The sequence below is a fragment of the Halyomorpha halys genome, unplaced genomic scaffold, assembly GCF_000696795.3.
Source record: "Halyomorpha halys isolate HHAL.00 unplaced genomic scaffold, Hhal_1.1 Scaffold51.1, whole genome shotgun sequence".
Classification (NCBI taxonomy): Eukaryota; Metazoa; Arthropoda; class Insecta; order Hemiptera; family Pentatomidae; genus Halyomorpha; species Halyomorpha halys.
In genome coordinates this window covers 4,059,299-4,077,674 of record NW_027108122.1, presented here as the reverse complement: position 1 = coordinate 4,077,674, position 18,376 = coordinate 4,059,299, and the positions used below count along the sequence as shown (strand labels likewise).

At 27.3% G+C, this 18,376-nt stretch overlaps 2 protein-coding genes across 2 annotated transcripts in view; one reads left to right on the top strand and one right to left on the bottom strand.

Moving 5' to 3' along the window:
* Positions 1–11,635, top strand: part of LOC106690945 (ankyrin repeat and protein kinase domain-containing protein 1) — a 20,048-nt gene extending 8,413 nt beyond the window's left edge. The window contains exons 2-9 of the mRNA XM_014436553.3: positions 3,828–3,961; positions 4,845–4,999; positions 6,379–6,522; positions 8,550–8,727; positions 8,810–9,053; positions 9,683–9,921; positions 10,003–10,152; positions 11,252–11,635. Of these exons, the coding sequence (XP_014292039.1) occupies positions 3,839–3,961; positions 4,845–4,999; positions 6,379–6,522; positions 8,550–8,727; positions 8,810–9,053; positions 9,683–9,921; positions 10,003–10,152; positions 11,252–11,413 (1,395 nt within the window). The 5' untranslated portion in view covers positions 3,828–3,838 and the 3' untranslated portion in view covers positions 11,414–11,635. The remainder of the gene's footprint in view (positions 1–3,827; positions 3,962–4,844; positions 5,000–6,378; positions 6,523–8,549; positions 8,728–8,809; positions 9,054–9,682; positions 9,922–10,002; positions 10,153–11,251) is intronic.
* A 366-nt stretch (positions 11,636–12,001) lies between these two features.
* LOC106690541 (furin-like protease kpc-1) overlaps positions 12,002–18,376 on the bottom strand; it is a gene marked incomplete at its 5' end in the record, with an annotated part of 130,769 nt that continues 124,394 nt past the window's right edge. Inside the window, 1 exon segment of the mRNA XM_024358571.2 lies at positions 12,002–13,755. Within this exon segment, the coding sequence (XP_024214339.1) occupies positions 13,349–13,755 (407 nt within the window).

Below are 18,376 nucleotides of genomic sequence, written 5' to 3'. Positions count from 1 at the left end.
TAAATTTCATGAGATATCCTCTTCTTTCAATTTATTTTTAGTTAATTCTTAATAATTTATATTGTGTAACAATTGAAATGAGAAAAAAATCATTACAATGACTGAGCGAACCTTTAGAAAATTATAATTCATCTCTTTAAGTACATATAAACATTTTATCATGTTATTAGTTGAAAATTTTAAGTTAAAATTGGACCTAAGCAAAGATCAGTCTACAACCACGTGTGGCAATAATATCGATTTAGTACTCTATCGTTATTTGGACAATTTACTGTTTAAATTATTTATATCATAATTCAGCTTTCATAAACCCATAACAACTTCTTTAAAGTATGAATTAATAATTTGCGGGAAACCGTTGCGCTTCATTATTTAGTTGTTCGATGATCAATAGACAAAATTTAGATAGTAGAAGATGTAATTGCTTGATACTTAAAAAGAATGGAACAGTTCTTATTAGAATAGAGACTAAAGCATATAAGCCAGTCTGTGGTGAGATAAGTTTGAGGTAACGTTGGGTAGTTTTCCTTATCAAACTTTGTTGTACAACCTTATTTATAGTAAATACTATAAATTGTGAATTTAAATAATTTTTTTTTATTTCTTCTTTGAATTCATAATTTCTTTGTAGTTGCAGTCCTATTATAGCATGCTTAGCTTCACTACTTTTGATGAGAGCTTAAGTTTAAGTTTATTTTAACGGAAATAACACTTATAACTTATAATAATAATTACAGACTAGTCCATTATAAGACAATAATGCTCGTTATTTTCTTATTTTATAATCACTAGTGATATTTTATTATTCCGTCTCTAGTTGAGAAATTAAGAAATAATGTTACATGTGTGCACGCGAAAGGAAATTCTAAATTCTGACAATTATAAATAAGCCAGCGGCCAAGTTTTCCTGGTAAGACTGTTGCTTTGCCAGGCTTTAAAATAAGCTTAAGATAATAGGTGAAAGACCAGATCATTCTTATAGAAAAATTAAAGTATTAAAACTTCTATATATATATATATATATTCTATAGGAATATTACCAGTAATTTTAAAAATTTTTAAATATAATAATATTATTACTCCTATACTGTAATGGTATGAAAACAAGTATTTTAACTAATAAGATTTCATTTGTTATAAAATCTGTAGAAATTATGAAATCATTGAATCATTAATTTTTATTGATAAAGAAATTTATAATTGATTTTATTACCTGCATTGTTTTCGATTATTTATTTTTGGATATTTATTTAATTTTATGTGTTTCGATCACTAAAGTCATCTAAACTGAAGTTATACAAATTAGTAAAAAATTAACGAATCAGACTTAAGTCGGTGAAGTAGCTTTGAAATCCTAAATATTTGAATACATGAAATAGTAATAAATACTCAAAAATTAAAAAGCCATAGTAATTTTTTACTGAAAAAACTATATCTATCAATTATGTGAGTCTCATATCACATTTGGCAATTGGTAGGGTAGAAACATATGTATATGCTAATGTTATATATAAACTTCTAACAATAAATATTTTAGATAATTTCTTAATTATATATTAATATTTGTACTTACTGATGATTTTTTTAATTAAAATTATTATAGTTAAATGAATAAGCATATAAAAAAAATATTCTACAATATATTTTAACATTCAGGGAAGACATATTTGAGGGATTTTTTTAATTGTATGGCTGGGTCTCCTTGCCACTTTTCGTACAAATAAAAACAAAAATTAGTATTCTAAATATTCGGTGTTAATTTTAATTTATCTATGTAAGAAATGTTTAGTATTGTAATAATTTAAGTTGTAGAACATTAGTAGAAACAATAATTATGTAGTAATAAAATTTTAAAATATTTCACTGTGTAACGTTTATATATTTTTTTTTAATAGACTAAGATTAGCAATAATATACTTCATTCCACGGCTTCCTCAATTTTGATATTTTAAGACCTAAATTTTATTACCAATATAAATTCTCATTTCCTACCTTCTGAAAATATTTGTTTATTTATTTCAATGAGCGATAATAACTAAGAGCGTGGAAGAATTTTCAGTAGAAATGAGACGGAAATCCCACGCATCCAGGGCTATAATATATTTAACGCACTACGCAGTGTCTATTAATATGAAGACAGAAGCGCAATTTATTGTAGCAACATCGCAAATGGTTCCAAAATTGTATTATATAAATAATTTCTTTGCTTTTCAGTTTATGAGACCATTAATAATAAATAATGAATGTTAAAAGTGCGCTGAATTAAAATTATTATCAGGGTTAGATTCGTGGTTTTTTTTTTCTAGGTTACGAATAAATATACACGAATATTATTTTTATTTGTCTTTAGGATAAGGTTTTAATTCGTTTTTGCTAATTCATTGATATATCACCTTGACACTTGAAAATTGACAAATTCGTTAAATTAAAATTTAATTTGGTTATTTTTTTTTTTACTCGTAGTATAAATTTTACTTCAAGATTTCTAGCAATTTGCTCAATTATGATAGTCGCACTACCTAGGACATTGAATAAATGCTTCAATATTCTGAAAAATTTCATAAAATATAAATTCATATATATCCGCGTTACAGGAAAAGGAATAATATTAAAAAAGTTGAATCAAGAATAAATTAAAAAGGAAATCAGAAAAAAGTACATAAATTATAATTAAGCTTATTAACAGTTTATTATATTATATTAATTTTATTTTTTAGAATACTAAGATAGTTTTTTATTTAATATATCGGTTGATGAAATATGCAAGTTCATTGTGAGTTTTGGCATCATTTATGTTTGTCAATATATTTCTTCCAAAAGCAGATTTTTTGATATTTATATTAAAATATAGTGAATTTCGTTCAATTACTATTTTAATCTGATAATATAAATAATATTCAATCGTACTTATTTATCTCTATAACTTTTTTTTTGTATGTTCTAGTATTAAAAATAACATTTAATTAAACTTAATGAACTAAAATATTTTTTATATTATTCCATCATTAAAAAAATTGTTTAATAAATATTATTTTAGCTAGCATAAATAATAATGGCCCTTCGCTGAAGAATTTAATAGGAATTAGGCTTAAAAATCCTAAATTAATTTATAAAATATAGTTATTGTCGATGAAAAATTAGTAGTTTTATGTAATATTTTAGGAATGTTATTATAATTTATATCATCAATGTTTTGACGAATCCGTATTACCAGTTTATCGTGCGTTTTGCTATCATATAAGATAGTCTGTATTTTTCTTAGTTTTATTTATTTTAGTATTTTTTAAAATTAAGGTGTCTACATTCGTATTATTTAATTAAATTATTTTATTTTATTTTTTTTTAAGATAGTATTTTTCCACCATTGCAGGAACTGTTTAAAAAAATAAATAATTGATTCAATTCCTTTTCTTAAAATAATAGTTTGATAAGTAAATTTTGTTCGATAATAGAGTACTGTTATTCCATTGTCTACTGTTTGAGTTCGTCAGCTCCATTTATTACTCGAGTTCTGTCACTAATAATAGAACGGGAAGGAACGCCCTTGCCTAGGACGTTGATCTGAAGAGTTCATTATGAACGGTTCTGGGCTAATTGTTCTGGCAAACCTAAACAGCCACTCAGTATAGTTATTTTTTTTTCTTCTCTGGGTGATTAATGATTTTTTTTTAAATCTAAATTTTACTCTTTATTTAGTTTAAAAAAAAAAAAAAAATCTTGAACCATAAAAAAATAATAGACCGTAAATAGTATCAGCTATTTCAAAAATGAAACACAAAAATTGATTATATTTACGTTTTCCTTAAATTCAAATTACAAATTTCCAGATAAAATAGAAATGTATGCACCAATGCAAGCCAACTGTTTGGGCGTGAACCCTCTTCAGAGGCAACTGGCTGACAGCATCGTGAAGATGTTACCACTGGATGACATAAGAATACTCTTAGCCACCGGAGCAAAGGTTTGAGTTTTATATTGTATTTATTTAATTGTTTAATTTTTATTAGTGAATTCATTTAATCATGATATTATCTATTAACAGAGGTGAAAAATTAAAAAAAAAAAGCCAAATTCATTTTTTTGAAATAATTTCGGCTCAAGATTAACTCGAGGTGAGATAATTTCTTCCAAAAACAATTGAATAACAAGTTAGCGAAATATTTGAAAACGGACTCGGCTTGTTTTGGAATTCAACGTCTCAAATAACAATAATAATTTTAAAATATCTTTAACAGCTCTGTTAAAACATTACTTGGATTGAAGAAACTAAAATAAATAAAAAAATATATAAATTGGGAGAAATTTCAAGTTTTATTTTAAAAAGGCTCTTTGATACTCATTGCACAATAAATTTAACGAATTTTATTTATTTGTTTCGAATTATGTTTTTAAAAATTATAATTATAGTCAATTAGTTACCAAGAATGGTCTTGTAATTTCAGAACATAATAGTATTTTGTTTTAAAATGTTTATTAATATTGTGATGGTTCATTTATAGTTAATAGCTTTTTACATGTCACGAACAGACTCTGAATTAATAAAAAAAAATTAATCAGTTAAATATGGAACATTAAGAGTTTTTATGGATGATTCTATTTGTGACAAAATAATGAGCATTGAAGATTTAATGAAGGATTTTAGATTGAAAGGATTGGATACGAGAGGAATTCCAAGATTTAGTTAAAGGCAAATGCTAAAGATTTTTTTGTGATATGACAATAAAGACAATTTTTAACCAATTACAACAAAACAATAGACTAAAAAATTAATACTAAAACGAAAATTGAGCCTGATGAATTTATTTATTCTATAGATAAATAATTTATCCTTATATATTTTTCAGGCCAACGAGCCAGTTACCCAAGGGCTGAGACCACTCCACTATGCTGTCTGGAAGAACTACCCCGAGGCCGCTTTGCTTATCCTCGTCAGGGGTGGTGATGTCAATGCCAGGGATGAATGCGGTTATTCTGCACTACACCTATCTGCGGAGCACGGGTATGTACATAAACATACACACTATAAATACACATGTGTATATATACACATTATATAGTGTGTATATGTATATGTATTTACTTTTTGTAGTTTGTTCGATATACTTTCAATAACTGAAACCTTTTTATATGACCTCACGCGTCAGCCAAAAGAAGCCATAATTTTCTATTTGAATACATTATTTATAGCTGTTCTCTTATTCTATGAGGGTGCTCATTTTATTAAAACGTTTGAGCATCTTTAAGATCTTTAACTGCACTTAATAGGCAAAGTTATAAAATATATATATTAAATTAAATGTATTAATGATTATTTATGTTAGTGGTCAATTTACCACTAACATTTTCATATTAATACACAACAGAATAACTGTTAAACAAAAAGATTGAACCAAAATACAGTAAAAGTAAACTAATAAACAATAAAATGAATAATAAATATTTATGCAAATTAAGAATGGATTAGAATGATATTTTACTAAAAATACCACAAATTATTAATCTAATTTTTAGGATATCAAGAATTCTTAAAATGGGGGTCAGGTCAGGGGGTACGAAAAAAAAAAGATAAAATTCCCCAAAAAATGAATGTTACATGATCCAAAGAAATAATAGAATTAATTAAATAAGTTTCCCACATAATATTTAGAGAAGGGGGTGATGATATATTATTAAAACAAAACAGATTACCGAAATCCTAACAAGCAAGTGTTTTTTCATATTAATGTTTGTTGCTATTCATGCCCTAAAATTATTCTTGGTAGAGTGTTATTTTATTTTAAAACTAATAACAGTTTAGTAAGGATAAAATAACATTAAGTAATCGAGCGAGTACAATATAATTTATTTTTCCTTATTTCGTATGACCTATTAATATAATTAATTTTAAGTAACCTATTATTAATTAATGATTAATCAGAACGAAAAAATCACTAAAACTTAAATTTAGTCACTTCTGAGTGAAATTATTATCATAACAATCAAATAATGATTGATTATTACAGTTTATTTTTTTTTTAATTGTTGGAAGGTTGGGTAATTATTTATTTGAAATATTGACAATAAATGTTAAAGTAATAACTTTACGTAAAATACTTAAGTTTTAGTACTATCAAAATAATATATATTCTAAAAAGAAATAGATAATGACTAATCATACATAGAAATGACTGGCGAACCCTTAACCAGCTTTCGAAACTAATAACAGGTCAACTTTAAAAACCAACTATGAAAAAACCCCACGAGGTCTCTTGGAAATAAATCAAAATCTCTTCTTCGCTTCGGTTTTCCCACATGGCAGCCGTCCAATAAATGTGAATTTAGCTCTTGCACAGTTCTGTGAAATCTCCTAGGCTTGTCTCTGATTATAATAATTTGCAGGTACACTGACCTGGTCCAGATGCTCCTTAGCGAAGGCGCAAGGGTGGACTATAGGGAGAACACCGATGATCCTTTTCCAAGGACTACCATCTGTGATGAACCACTGAGGCTGGCGATTAGGAACAAGCATCTAGACATTGCCAGGTATAGGCGTTATCCAAAAGTCTTTAGTAGTTATTTTATTCTTAAGTAATCTAAATCTTCCACTTTAATTATGAAGCTCGAGCTAGATGCAATTATGAGAAGAATACATGATGTGGGTAACATCCAAATTCTAAATGTGCCAAAAACTATAGTATTTAATATGAAGTATGGCATTCCATCCAGTTCGGAATTTATCATTACCTAACAAATTAATCCTTTATAAAGTTTTGATTATACTAATATGGATATAGTGGATAGATCTGTATCTGTGTGCTACTAACTGAAACATCCAGAGAATTCAGTTCTTTAAGTGGACTAGGGGAAGCAGCATCCAACGTCACCAATGACGTACTATGGAAGGTCGCCGAAATCTCAGCAGTTATTAATGTTCTCCGGAATTTCCCGAAGGCTTCTAACTAAATACACTGAAAAGTTATAAATTGCAGTGAGATATTTTTAATTAGATACATCATCATTTCTCGTAACGTTTTCGAAACTATTTTTCCATTTTCAAACGTTCATTTTTATTTCGAAAAATTATTTGTAATCCTTCATAAATATTCATTTTATAGTATATTTTAGTTTAATGTACCAAATATTTAAAAAATTATAAATTAATTAACATAACTATAAAAAAATTTTAGAAATGAAATTTAGAAAAATAAAAGTAAAACAGATTTATTGAAGTATAAAGATGTTGGTTATTAAAAATGTCTTTCTGTTTTTTATAAGTTTTCTGTCTAACATTCATGTGATAGAAGAAAAAAAATCGTCAAAGATTGTCTATTTATTTATTTATTTATTTAATGTGATTTACAACTGTACAAATAATAAATACAATAAGTAAATATGTTGTATGTTTCATTTACACTTGAAAATCTTGGGAAGGAACCACCCATTAGTGGTACTTCAAGCATTAATTTAAATTAGAAGGTCCATTGGCCATATTCTTTTCAGAGAGATTAAGAATTAATAGGTTAGGATGGGTAAGGAGTTTAGAATGAAAAGACGCATATCTGTTTTGGGCCAAATCAGCAACGAATGGGATGTTAAGGTTTTTGTGGATGAATTTATTTGTAACGTAATAAGGAGCATCAAGGATTTTACGTAGGATTTTGGATAGTAAAATTGGATGTGGGAGGAATTTGATGGTTTGGTAGAGCCCCAGAGCTCAATTCCATAAGTCCAAATTGGTCTGATTATCAAGCGTTTGTCAAGTAGGTGTTGTAGCAATCGGAATCTACGAGCAGTTTCTTGTCGTTTCAGTCTTGTGTGTGGATTCCAAGTAAGTCTCTTGTCAAGATGGAGTCCTAAGTATCGAATCTGTTCAACAGGCGTTAGTGGAAGATTGTCTATAAACTTGAATCTTCTAATAGAGGCACATTCAAATCTTATATTGAATAAGCCAATGATTTTACATCGTAAATTTATTACATCTTAAAGTTAATATTCTTTATTAAATAAATGATATATACTTAGCGTGCTTACCTAAACTCGTGGTTGAATTTGATTCGTTACAATATTGGGTCGTAAAAACATACTTCTACATCGTACAGAAATGGCAAGGGTTATGAGTATTTGTAATTACAAGATTCTTATAACAATTAGCGTGAATAAAAGTTTTAAAATGTAACGGAAATTAGAAATTTTCGACTTCTTTTGAGTTCAATTTCCTGTATTGAAGTAGATGTTTCTTCATGCTCATTCATTATTTTCTGGCATAAAGGCTTAATTTGATATTAAGGAGTTACATTAAAAATGGAAAGATTTAAATATAATCACAAAAATGTACATACTTTACAAATTTATATATAACCTCATTTACTCAGTTGCATTTACGCTAGCCAGAACCGAAATATATAACCTTCCAATTTTGACAGGGATGACTCACTGTTCTTCGACAGGATTACCACCCAATATCTAAAAATAACAATGCTAGTAAAAGAGAATATTTCAGACGATTGGTGTTAGTAAACAAGCTTCTTTGAAACTAATAAATACAAAGGTTTTATTTTGGAATATTGCAGGCTTCTCCTGGAGCACGGAGCGGACCCAAACAAAAGATATTTCTTTGGTGCCGAGATCAATCTCGTCTCTCCTTTGGACACGGAAATACTCCAGCTGCTCCTCATGTACGGAGCGGATCCCAATTCCAGGGACAGAGCTGGACTCACGCCCCTCATGAAAGCTGCTAGGTTGCCACAAGTTAGTATCTTTAAGTTAAATTAAAATGATTTATTTAGAAGATCCCTCTCAGATACTTATGATGTTGAACTTGTTTTTGCAGGGCATGGAATCCGTGCTTCTGTTGATTTCCTACGGCGCGGATGTGAACGCGTTGACTGATGAGAGACATGACTTCAGAAGTGTATTGCACTACGGAGTGTTGTCCGGGAACATGGCTATAGTTAACCTGCTCCTCAAACAGGGAGCCAAGTTGAACTACCCGCCCGAAATCAGCAAGCCAACCGTTCTGGATCTGGCGATATTGAGGGGGGAACCCGAACTTGTTTCTTTGCTCATTTCATCAGGTAACCCTCACCTAAAGGTACCGCAATCATGTTAAAGGTCAATATAGAAAAATAATTAAATCAATTTTCTAACTATATATATTTAATTAAATATATAAAAATATTTAGACTGTATTAACACTAACAGAATAACATGAATACCAAGTTATGTTATAATATCTTTGAGAATTTTATTTTCCAAGTTTCTCTCACCTATATAAAATTATATACATTGCGAAATTCTTAAAAAAATCTATTTCATAATTTAAAAAAGATTTCTGTTACATGGCATTTTCTTAAAACGTTTTTATAGGTTTAATAGATATAGAAAAAAAGAGAGCGTGAGATAATAGTTTGCTGTAAATGACACTTTTTGAATCATTTTTTAATGCGCATCAAATTTAATTGAAAAAAAAAATCATTTTTTATTTTTTTTTAATATGAATTTATGAACAAATAACTAAATTAATAAGTATAAATCAAAGCTCTGTATAATTTTAAAGGGTATTAATAAAAAATCCAAAATGACACCTCCCATAGTTTATTAAAATTAATTCGATAAAACTTCGTATAATTGTTTATTATAAAACTGAAACATAAAAAACATATTTAAAAAAAAATAGTTACTGATAAAAACATCCCCTTTGCAGGAGCAAACGTGAACAGCAGTTCCCCCATCATCGGGACCCCCCTCCACGTGGCCTGCTCGGACGGCATCATCAACCGGAACGAGCTGATCACCATGCTGCTGGCGGCTGGTGCGGACCCCAACCTCATCGTAGAGAGCGATGATGGGCCTCCGCTTCGCCCCGTCCTGCCGGAGTTCATCGCCACCAACGAGGATCCATCAATCCAAGTTGTCAAGTTACTCCTCAGGCACGGAGCTAAAGTATGGATCCTCAATATATATTTTTTTTTTTCAATAGAATCAAAAATGAAAGTTTTACTAACGAATCAAATATTATTTCAGGTGATAATGAAAACGCAATACAGACATCCTCATGGCATTCTCAACTCATTGCAACATATATCTAAAAATCCAAAAGTATTTGAATGTCTACTGGAAGCAGCTGAAAGTTTCGATTTGTGCATGATAAAAAGAAATCCTTTCTTAACACAGGTCAGTACAAACATAAATGTTTTTTTTCATTTCACAATAAAAATAATTGTCCTAGTGTATAAAAATGATTATCAACTCTTTCTTGTCCCCTCTTAACATTAATTTTAACTAAAAAGAAAAAAAAATACTTAAGTGAACATTTCAATAATAATTTAAAAAAATAATGATAAATTTCACTGAAAATGCCAATGCCATTAGTTCTTTCCGATGTTTCTAAAACATCTCCGATGAAGCTAAAATTTTGTGAAAATATTTATATCTAGCATTTTTTTAAGATCTTATTTAACGTCTTTTATGTTCCTACTAATATAAAACTAGCCACTATAAATTTTTAGTAAACTGGATTGAATATTTAAAAATAAAACCATTATTTAAAACCCTTTTTAACACAAAACATAATTATAACTAATAATTATTCATAATAATTATTATGAAAATAATAATAACAGCCTTTGGGAGCATATAATTATCTCATCGTGCTCAACATATCCTGAGCAATCTTTTTAAACCAAATTATTTATTTTGGTCTAGAGTTCTATATATTTGCTGGGTTGAACATTATCAGATCCCTGAAAGGATAATTAATTTTGTTAAAAAAAATTATTAATTTGATTTCAATAAAACATTAGTAGTTTAATAAGATTTATAATAAAAATTAAATTTGAAAAATGTTAAAATTTCTAGTCTAAGCAAAATTTTAATCAATGAAAACTAAATTGGAAATGAACTATAAAATAGCACATTTACGACTACTTGTTCATTTTTTTGCTACATCGAATGAAATCAACTTTCAACAAAGTGTTGTTGAACTGTTTATGTGAAATCATAAAGTCAATTTGACTATCACAACAGTTCTACGGTTAACTTACCACTATAGTTTTATTATAAACAGATTTATAGTTCATAGGAACTAATATATATATATTTAAATAGCATTTTAATAATTAAAGGAACTTAAAATATTTAAACAGTCTCGAAAATGGAAATAAATAAAAAACAATTATCGTACATTTATTTTGAAACATTTTATGACATATCTAAGACAAATTAAAGTATTTTAAATAATTTAGATCTAAAAAAACCAAAATTAATTTTTCAGGAGCAAAAAACCCTTTTAATAGAAAGAGGAAAGATGCCTTCTCAATTGAAACAGATCTGTCGCTTGATCATCCGAACTTGCTTAGGAAAGAATTTTATTGAAAAAATAAAGGAACTACGTATTCCTGTAACACTTCACAGCTATCTTTTATATGATTTTTAATATTATAATAATCATATTTTGATCAACTGTTCCATTGTATTAGATCTACTTATATTTAGTGATATTTGATAACAATGACAGATTTTTTTTTAAACTTATATTTTTTGATGATGCATTGTTGTGATTTTTTTATAATTGCTATTTTTAGCCCTTTGGGCAAACTATATTTTTTACATGTTTTTAATCTTGTCTAGAATGATGTTGATATTTTTATACGATATGAAACATTTAATTAATTATATAAATCGTTATTTAAAAATGTTTGTTATTTACCTGACTCCTTAACTGAAACTATGATGATAAATTATATCATATAATTTATATAGTATATAATAATGATAAGGTTGACAGAATATTTTAACACATCTTTTGAGAAAACCTTTGGCCAGAGAAATATTTTAAGAGTATCATAAACTTATTGAACAGTGTACTTTCAATTGTTTTAACTCCAAATTCATTTGAATTATCAGTTTAGAAATTTGAAAACCTTAGCAGTTTCAACACATTTATTTTTTTTGAAGAATGGTTTCTTTTGACCTAATAGGCTCTTTGAAAGAAATTAAGGTTTAAAATAAAAATATTTAAGAATAAGCAAAACAGAAAATGTCTTTATTTATTCAATAACAAAAAATTATTCAAAAATACTGTACCTAATCTTATAACTATCATGAACTTAAATAAAAATATTTAACGGAATAAGAAAACTCATCTACTGCATATAGCATAGGCACAAATGTTCATTATTTTATTATACTTGCCATTCAGTATATTTATAATTAAAAGATAACGCTTTAACATTTCATTGATAAATCCAAAATTATTTGAAGGTATAGCTAGTTTATTGAGTAGTACACTCATTTAAATTTTTTTTTTTACAATCCTGTGAATCCATTCATAAAAATATATTAGCTCTCTTCATTGAGCATTATGCATTTCTTATAAATACACTAACACTAACAAGACTGACTTATAACATTTTTAATTCAAACAATGTTTCATTTCTTCCTTATAACAATAATCAGACTAATCAATTACAAACAAGTGCCTAATGCAAATGAGTATTAAAGATTTAACACTTAAATGAATTTCTATTCAACTAGTCAATCTAAAAGAAAAGAATCCATGTTATACAGAAATGGCAATTAATACTAGTACTTACTATTAACTGTAATAAAGTATAATTTAACAGCTAAAGATTTTTGTTCTTATTTTATTTTGATACCAGATATGGAATATATAATAAAACAATATAATAACCTACAAACAAATAGTAATATGACTTTCTAATAATATGAATAGTAATTATATTAATAATGTAAGTAAATATATAATTTTAAATTAAATAAATTGATAATTAACTATACTGAATTTAGTTTTAAAATTAATCACCTTTTTATAACTATATTTTTAGGAGTACTAATTAATCCTCTTCTACATCTTTTAACATAAAAACTAGAAATAAAACTTAATAAATCAAATATCTAATTTATATCTAAATAAAAAAAAAGATAAGTTACACTTAACTTATAATAACAAAACATAGAGCCTGTCTTTTGTTCATTAATTTTTTATAAAAATAACTACTAATAATATAACAATTATAAATTCCCAACAAAACAAATACAAATTGCTTAGTTCAACAATAGCAAGGAATAATAATGATACCCCTTTCACTAATTTTTGCTAAGCTGTTTCACATAACAGCAAACAAATTAGTTAGTATTTTAAAATCATAATTATGAATCTGTTCCAACTTGATAGTCTAAGACACAAAATATGTAAAATAAACAGTTGAACAGTTGAATGAAAATTTAATGAATTCAGTGTGTAATAATAATACGCTTTTTGATAAGTAGAATTTGAAAATCAAAATTAATCGGAAATTCACTTTGAGGTACCAAAGCTTAGAAGAAGGAAGAAATCAGTACCAGAAAGTTATGATTCTGAGTCACTATCATCTTGTGTAAGTTTATACTTAACATTTTCAATATAAGAAACAGCCTGATTACTGGAATTGCCTTGTTTGTTTTTATACCTGATGTAAATCAATATAAAGATAACAAATACAATCACATTAATTCCTAAAATAATACAAGTCCTGTAGTACCACTTTGTGAAATTGATAGCATGGTGTAGAGATTTCGGATAACAATAACTTTCAAAATCCGAAGTATACAACTCAGCATCACCAAAACAACCTGTGCATTGATAATCGTTCGGCCCGTCGCAGCGCTGGCATGTATAATGACATTGCTGGCAATCCATTGTTCCGATAGGAAAAGAACCAAGAGGGCACTTTTCTTCACATTTTCCATTCCAAAGGATGAAACCAGCTGAACATTCTGCAAACATGATTTGTTTTTTTAATAAAAATAAAGAGAGAATAGCATCATTTAGAATTTAATAATATTTTTAAATAAAGTTTCCATACTTAATTTTAACAATATGAATAAGAAAAAGCTTTAAAAAGTCATATTCCAACGTAGTGGCTTGTTTATTAAGTAATAATTTTTTTTTTTAAAAACATGGGAAGAAGATCCAAAAAAAAGAAGAAAAAAGAGCCAAATCAATAAATTATTAAGAAGTAAAGTAAATAACAGAAATGAATGTTGTAACTTTAAAAAAGTAATTATATTCATTTAAGTAACCATAAGTTTTCTATAAATCGGTAGTGATCAAATCCAAAAACCAGTTTTTAAATACTGATATTGATTTTGAAAAGGGAATTAGTACCAAAAGTGACATTTTACAGGAAGTATGAAGAACATTTAGGAGCTATTTGAAATAATGAACACAATCTTTTTTTTTTTTAAAGAAAAGTATATTTAACTTTTAAGAAAACCAGAAATTTCTTTTCAATACTATCAGCCTTAGAAAAAATCATTGGTTCAGTGGAGAGATTTAGGCATCTCCTTTTCAACGTCGATGCTATTCATTAAGTGGGATGGAGTAGTTTATAGCTTTTAATTTCATATTCTACACCTAAATTATACTATCATCTTTACAAAAACACACTACTACAAATGAAAAAACAAATTTAAATATATCAATTAGTTCAATATATTCACATACTAAATTTTATTAATACCACAGAAAAAGATATGTTTTGGGAAGTAAAAACTTTTACAACATTAATACAACAAATTCAATTTATTTATTTATTTTTTAACATTCCAAAGAATATAAATATTTGCTGTTTTAATGAAACAGCTAAACACATTTCCACTCTTGGGCAGTTACTTCTAATCTGCTTCATATAGCTCTTCATGTATATTCATGGTTTACTCTGCCCATTTATCTCATTCTAGGCCTTTGAAATGATTGAGGCTAAACACTATTGGAAAAATAAATTACAGCTAATGAAGCAAAAAATGAGATTATTTAAACTGACAGTGAAGATGTGGACAATTGTAGAGCATTGTTTATCCATGGTGTTGATTTGGAAAAATTCAGTACTGGAGATACTCTCTTAGACCTAACGAGACCATTAGCGGATAAGAATGAAATTCCGAAGAGAACTGTTCAATGAAACCCAGCTACAAGTACTCGGATACTTGCCACAGATTGTGGAATGTCTAAGGATATTATTAATCCCCATCTTCATGCCATTTTGAAAAAGTTTGTATTAACTAGTGAAAAAGAGTGGTAGACTGGAGCTCCATCAACTTATGTTGTACCAATCAATCCGCATAGAGGATAGAATTTCATAAATATTCTTGTTCCATCAAATTATCATTTATTTTGTACCATGGCCCTCTTTGTTTAAGAGAAAAATGTAACAGCAATTTTACAGGCACTGAAACTGTACCACGGTATCTAACAAATGGTTAAAATATAGTTTACATCAGTGGATCACAGTGTGCTATACTTGGAATGTTAATTTCGTATTACATAAAAAGAAAACAAATATTAACTGTTTGTTAAAAAAACAGTAATGTTTTTATACAGCCCATTACATTAATTTTTCATTGAATACATGAGATAATTATGATAATATTTTACAAAATGAACCTTATAATAAATATAATTTTATCAATTGTTATAATGTACAGAAAATCTTATTTTTATGTACTTAATAATTTTTTAAAACAAATATTACAAAAACATTCAGAATGCTTCAGATATTGTTTTGTTTAATTTCAGATTAGTTGTTTCACTGTGATTCTATTTTGCATTCTTCTATTCTAATTATACTCGTCAAACACAAAAAAAATTATGAACTCTGCCTGACGTATATTTTTCTGATATTATTTTTTTTATTTATCAACACTGTGGTAAGTTCGGAATCCTTCCTTGGTCTTCTAGAATATTTTCATCATTTTATCAAAATAATGCCATTAATAAACTAAAGGATAACAATTATGAGATGATCTCTCAGAACTGTTGCATAGCAAGCAGGTTAACTAAATTTAGGATTGGCAGGAAAGTAAAAAATATTTTTGAAAAATGATTCTTTGAAAAGAATAGACCCTGAAGATGCAATAAAATAAGAAATCGCATAGCCCATACTATTAGTTTCATAACCAATGTATCATCTGAATGTCCCAAAAATTAAAATAAATTTTAAAGAAATGCTCTATCGTGACATAAACAGAACAAACCACAACAAACAGAAATAATAACAACCACAACACATAATTGAAATAAGCATCAGCATTAGATAGATTTGTTAATTATTTAAATATAGTCATGCCTTTAATTATTAAAATAATATATCATTATAGTTGATAGGAGCTATGCTAAAAATGAAATATGATGGATCAGAACGTGGGTTTGATTTATAAACAAGAAACAATGATGTTAGACCAACATTCCTCTTTTTTTAGTTAACAAAAGAAAGCGATCTAAGTGTGAATGAAAGTAAATATCATATATAACGATATGGGATATCATATATAAATATGGGACCAACAGTAATTTTTTTTTTTTTATTGAGGAAATAAGGTACTATTTATTAATTAGTAGTATTTTATTCTTATAAATGAACTATATTTCAGGACCAACAGTGATGGAATGGTATAGATTTCAATAAAACTAACGAACTATGAGCTAATTCAGGTAAATTGGACATATTGGGTTCCTCAGAGGGATACTGAATAAAAGGGCCTCTGGGGAGGTTATTCAGTCTTTCCCAAGGGATAGATGGTCCTCAGTTGAAGTCCATCCTCCATGAATTTCCCTATTGGTTCGATCATGATGAGGATTGTTTGTTTTTACTCAGGGTAGAGACAGTTGGATTCAGTCGACTTTATACTATGCATAACAGTAAATCAACCAGACCATTATTTTCTTAATTATTTTTTTATTTCACCTTTAATTTTTGAGTATTTTTGTTTAAAGATAAATATTAAATTATAATTCAAACATAAAATATAAAATATTGCATTGAATTGATAAATAATATTATTATTATTTATTTTTTTTTTTTTTACAGATATTCAAGAAAGATTTCATTTAGAATTTTTTAACCTATTCATGTAAAGTTTTGCACAAATCACTTCAGATTAATTTTTTTTTATTTTTAAAATTATGCAGGCAGGCAAAAAGTATTTTCATAAAATTGTGCCCACAATGAGAGAGTTGAGAACTTATTGAAATTGAGTTATCAGCATAACCAATATACATCTCATCAATTGTTCCAACTAATGGCTCATTTTCTTTGGGAATTATTTTTTTTTTTTTTTTAATGATGCTTTATCTGTACTACAAAACATAAAATTTTAGACAAACAACATGAGAATGTAGGTGATACCATAAAAAATCTTTCAATATAGAATTTTTAATTTGAAAAAAAAGTGTTGTGTTCCACTTTCTTCAAGCTTTCAAGGAGCAAACCTATTTTCAAACTAATTGGATAGGAATAATGAGTACAAGATTTTTCAGATCCTCGCTTGTGTAGGAATGAACAGTTTCAAATAAAGAAATAAAATTATGTAAGTAAGTAGCTAAATAAATTATGCAAAGGTAATTCACTGTCTCATTTGTAATTACTAGTAGCAAAATAAAAAAATTATATATTGTAGTATATGCAATTCAGTGCATGCATGCAAAAATTCATGACATTTCATCATAACACTATTTATTAATCTAATATTAACCAAAAGTCAAGCTGCTTTCATAAATTTTTATTTGTTCAAACATAAGAATTATAAAAAAAGCCTCTATATACATACATGATTAGACATAATAGTTGACGCCATGCAATTTGAGTTTCAATGATTAACATACTACTTATAGTACTATTTATTCTTGCAAAATTTTAATTAACTATGATTGAAACAAATAAATATAATGATAAAATATTTCTAAAAATGCAGTTAGGAAAAATAATTAGCAAATAAATAGTACATTCCATGAAATCACAAGGGAGAAATAAAAAAGATGAAAATAAAGCAAAAGATGAAGCGATAATTTTTAAAATGCAAAAATATAAAGGGATAGTTAGGGGTTTAACTCACCCCAAAGCATATGCTGTTTGAGAGACGTGCTCCACATGCCCCAACACACCGCCACCCTCATCTCCTTTTCTTGCTCTTACTTCTCCTACTTCCTTTTACTCGACAAAATAGTCAGTTACATTCGACTAAATAAATCGCTCATACCAAGTTTAAATTAATAAACTTATCATGATAATACAATCCAGATTGTTATTTAAAATTTTTTTTTTAATCACTGTACCTACATTTGTCTATAAAATCTGAAAACAGTACATATAAATGTGATAATAGATTTCACTTTAAGCCCATGACCTTTGTTCTTCATCATGAATTTAAATGGCTACCTGAATAAACTGGTAAACACATTGCAATTCATAAATCATTCATTGTAATACATACTTTACCGTCAAGATTTTATTTTTGCTTTAATATAAATAAATTATATTATGATTTGAAAGGCATTACAACTATGTCTACTTACAGCATATGGCTAATACCAGGAAGGGAAATAATAACTTAAGATAAT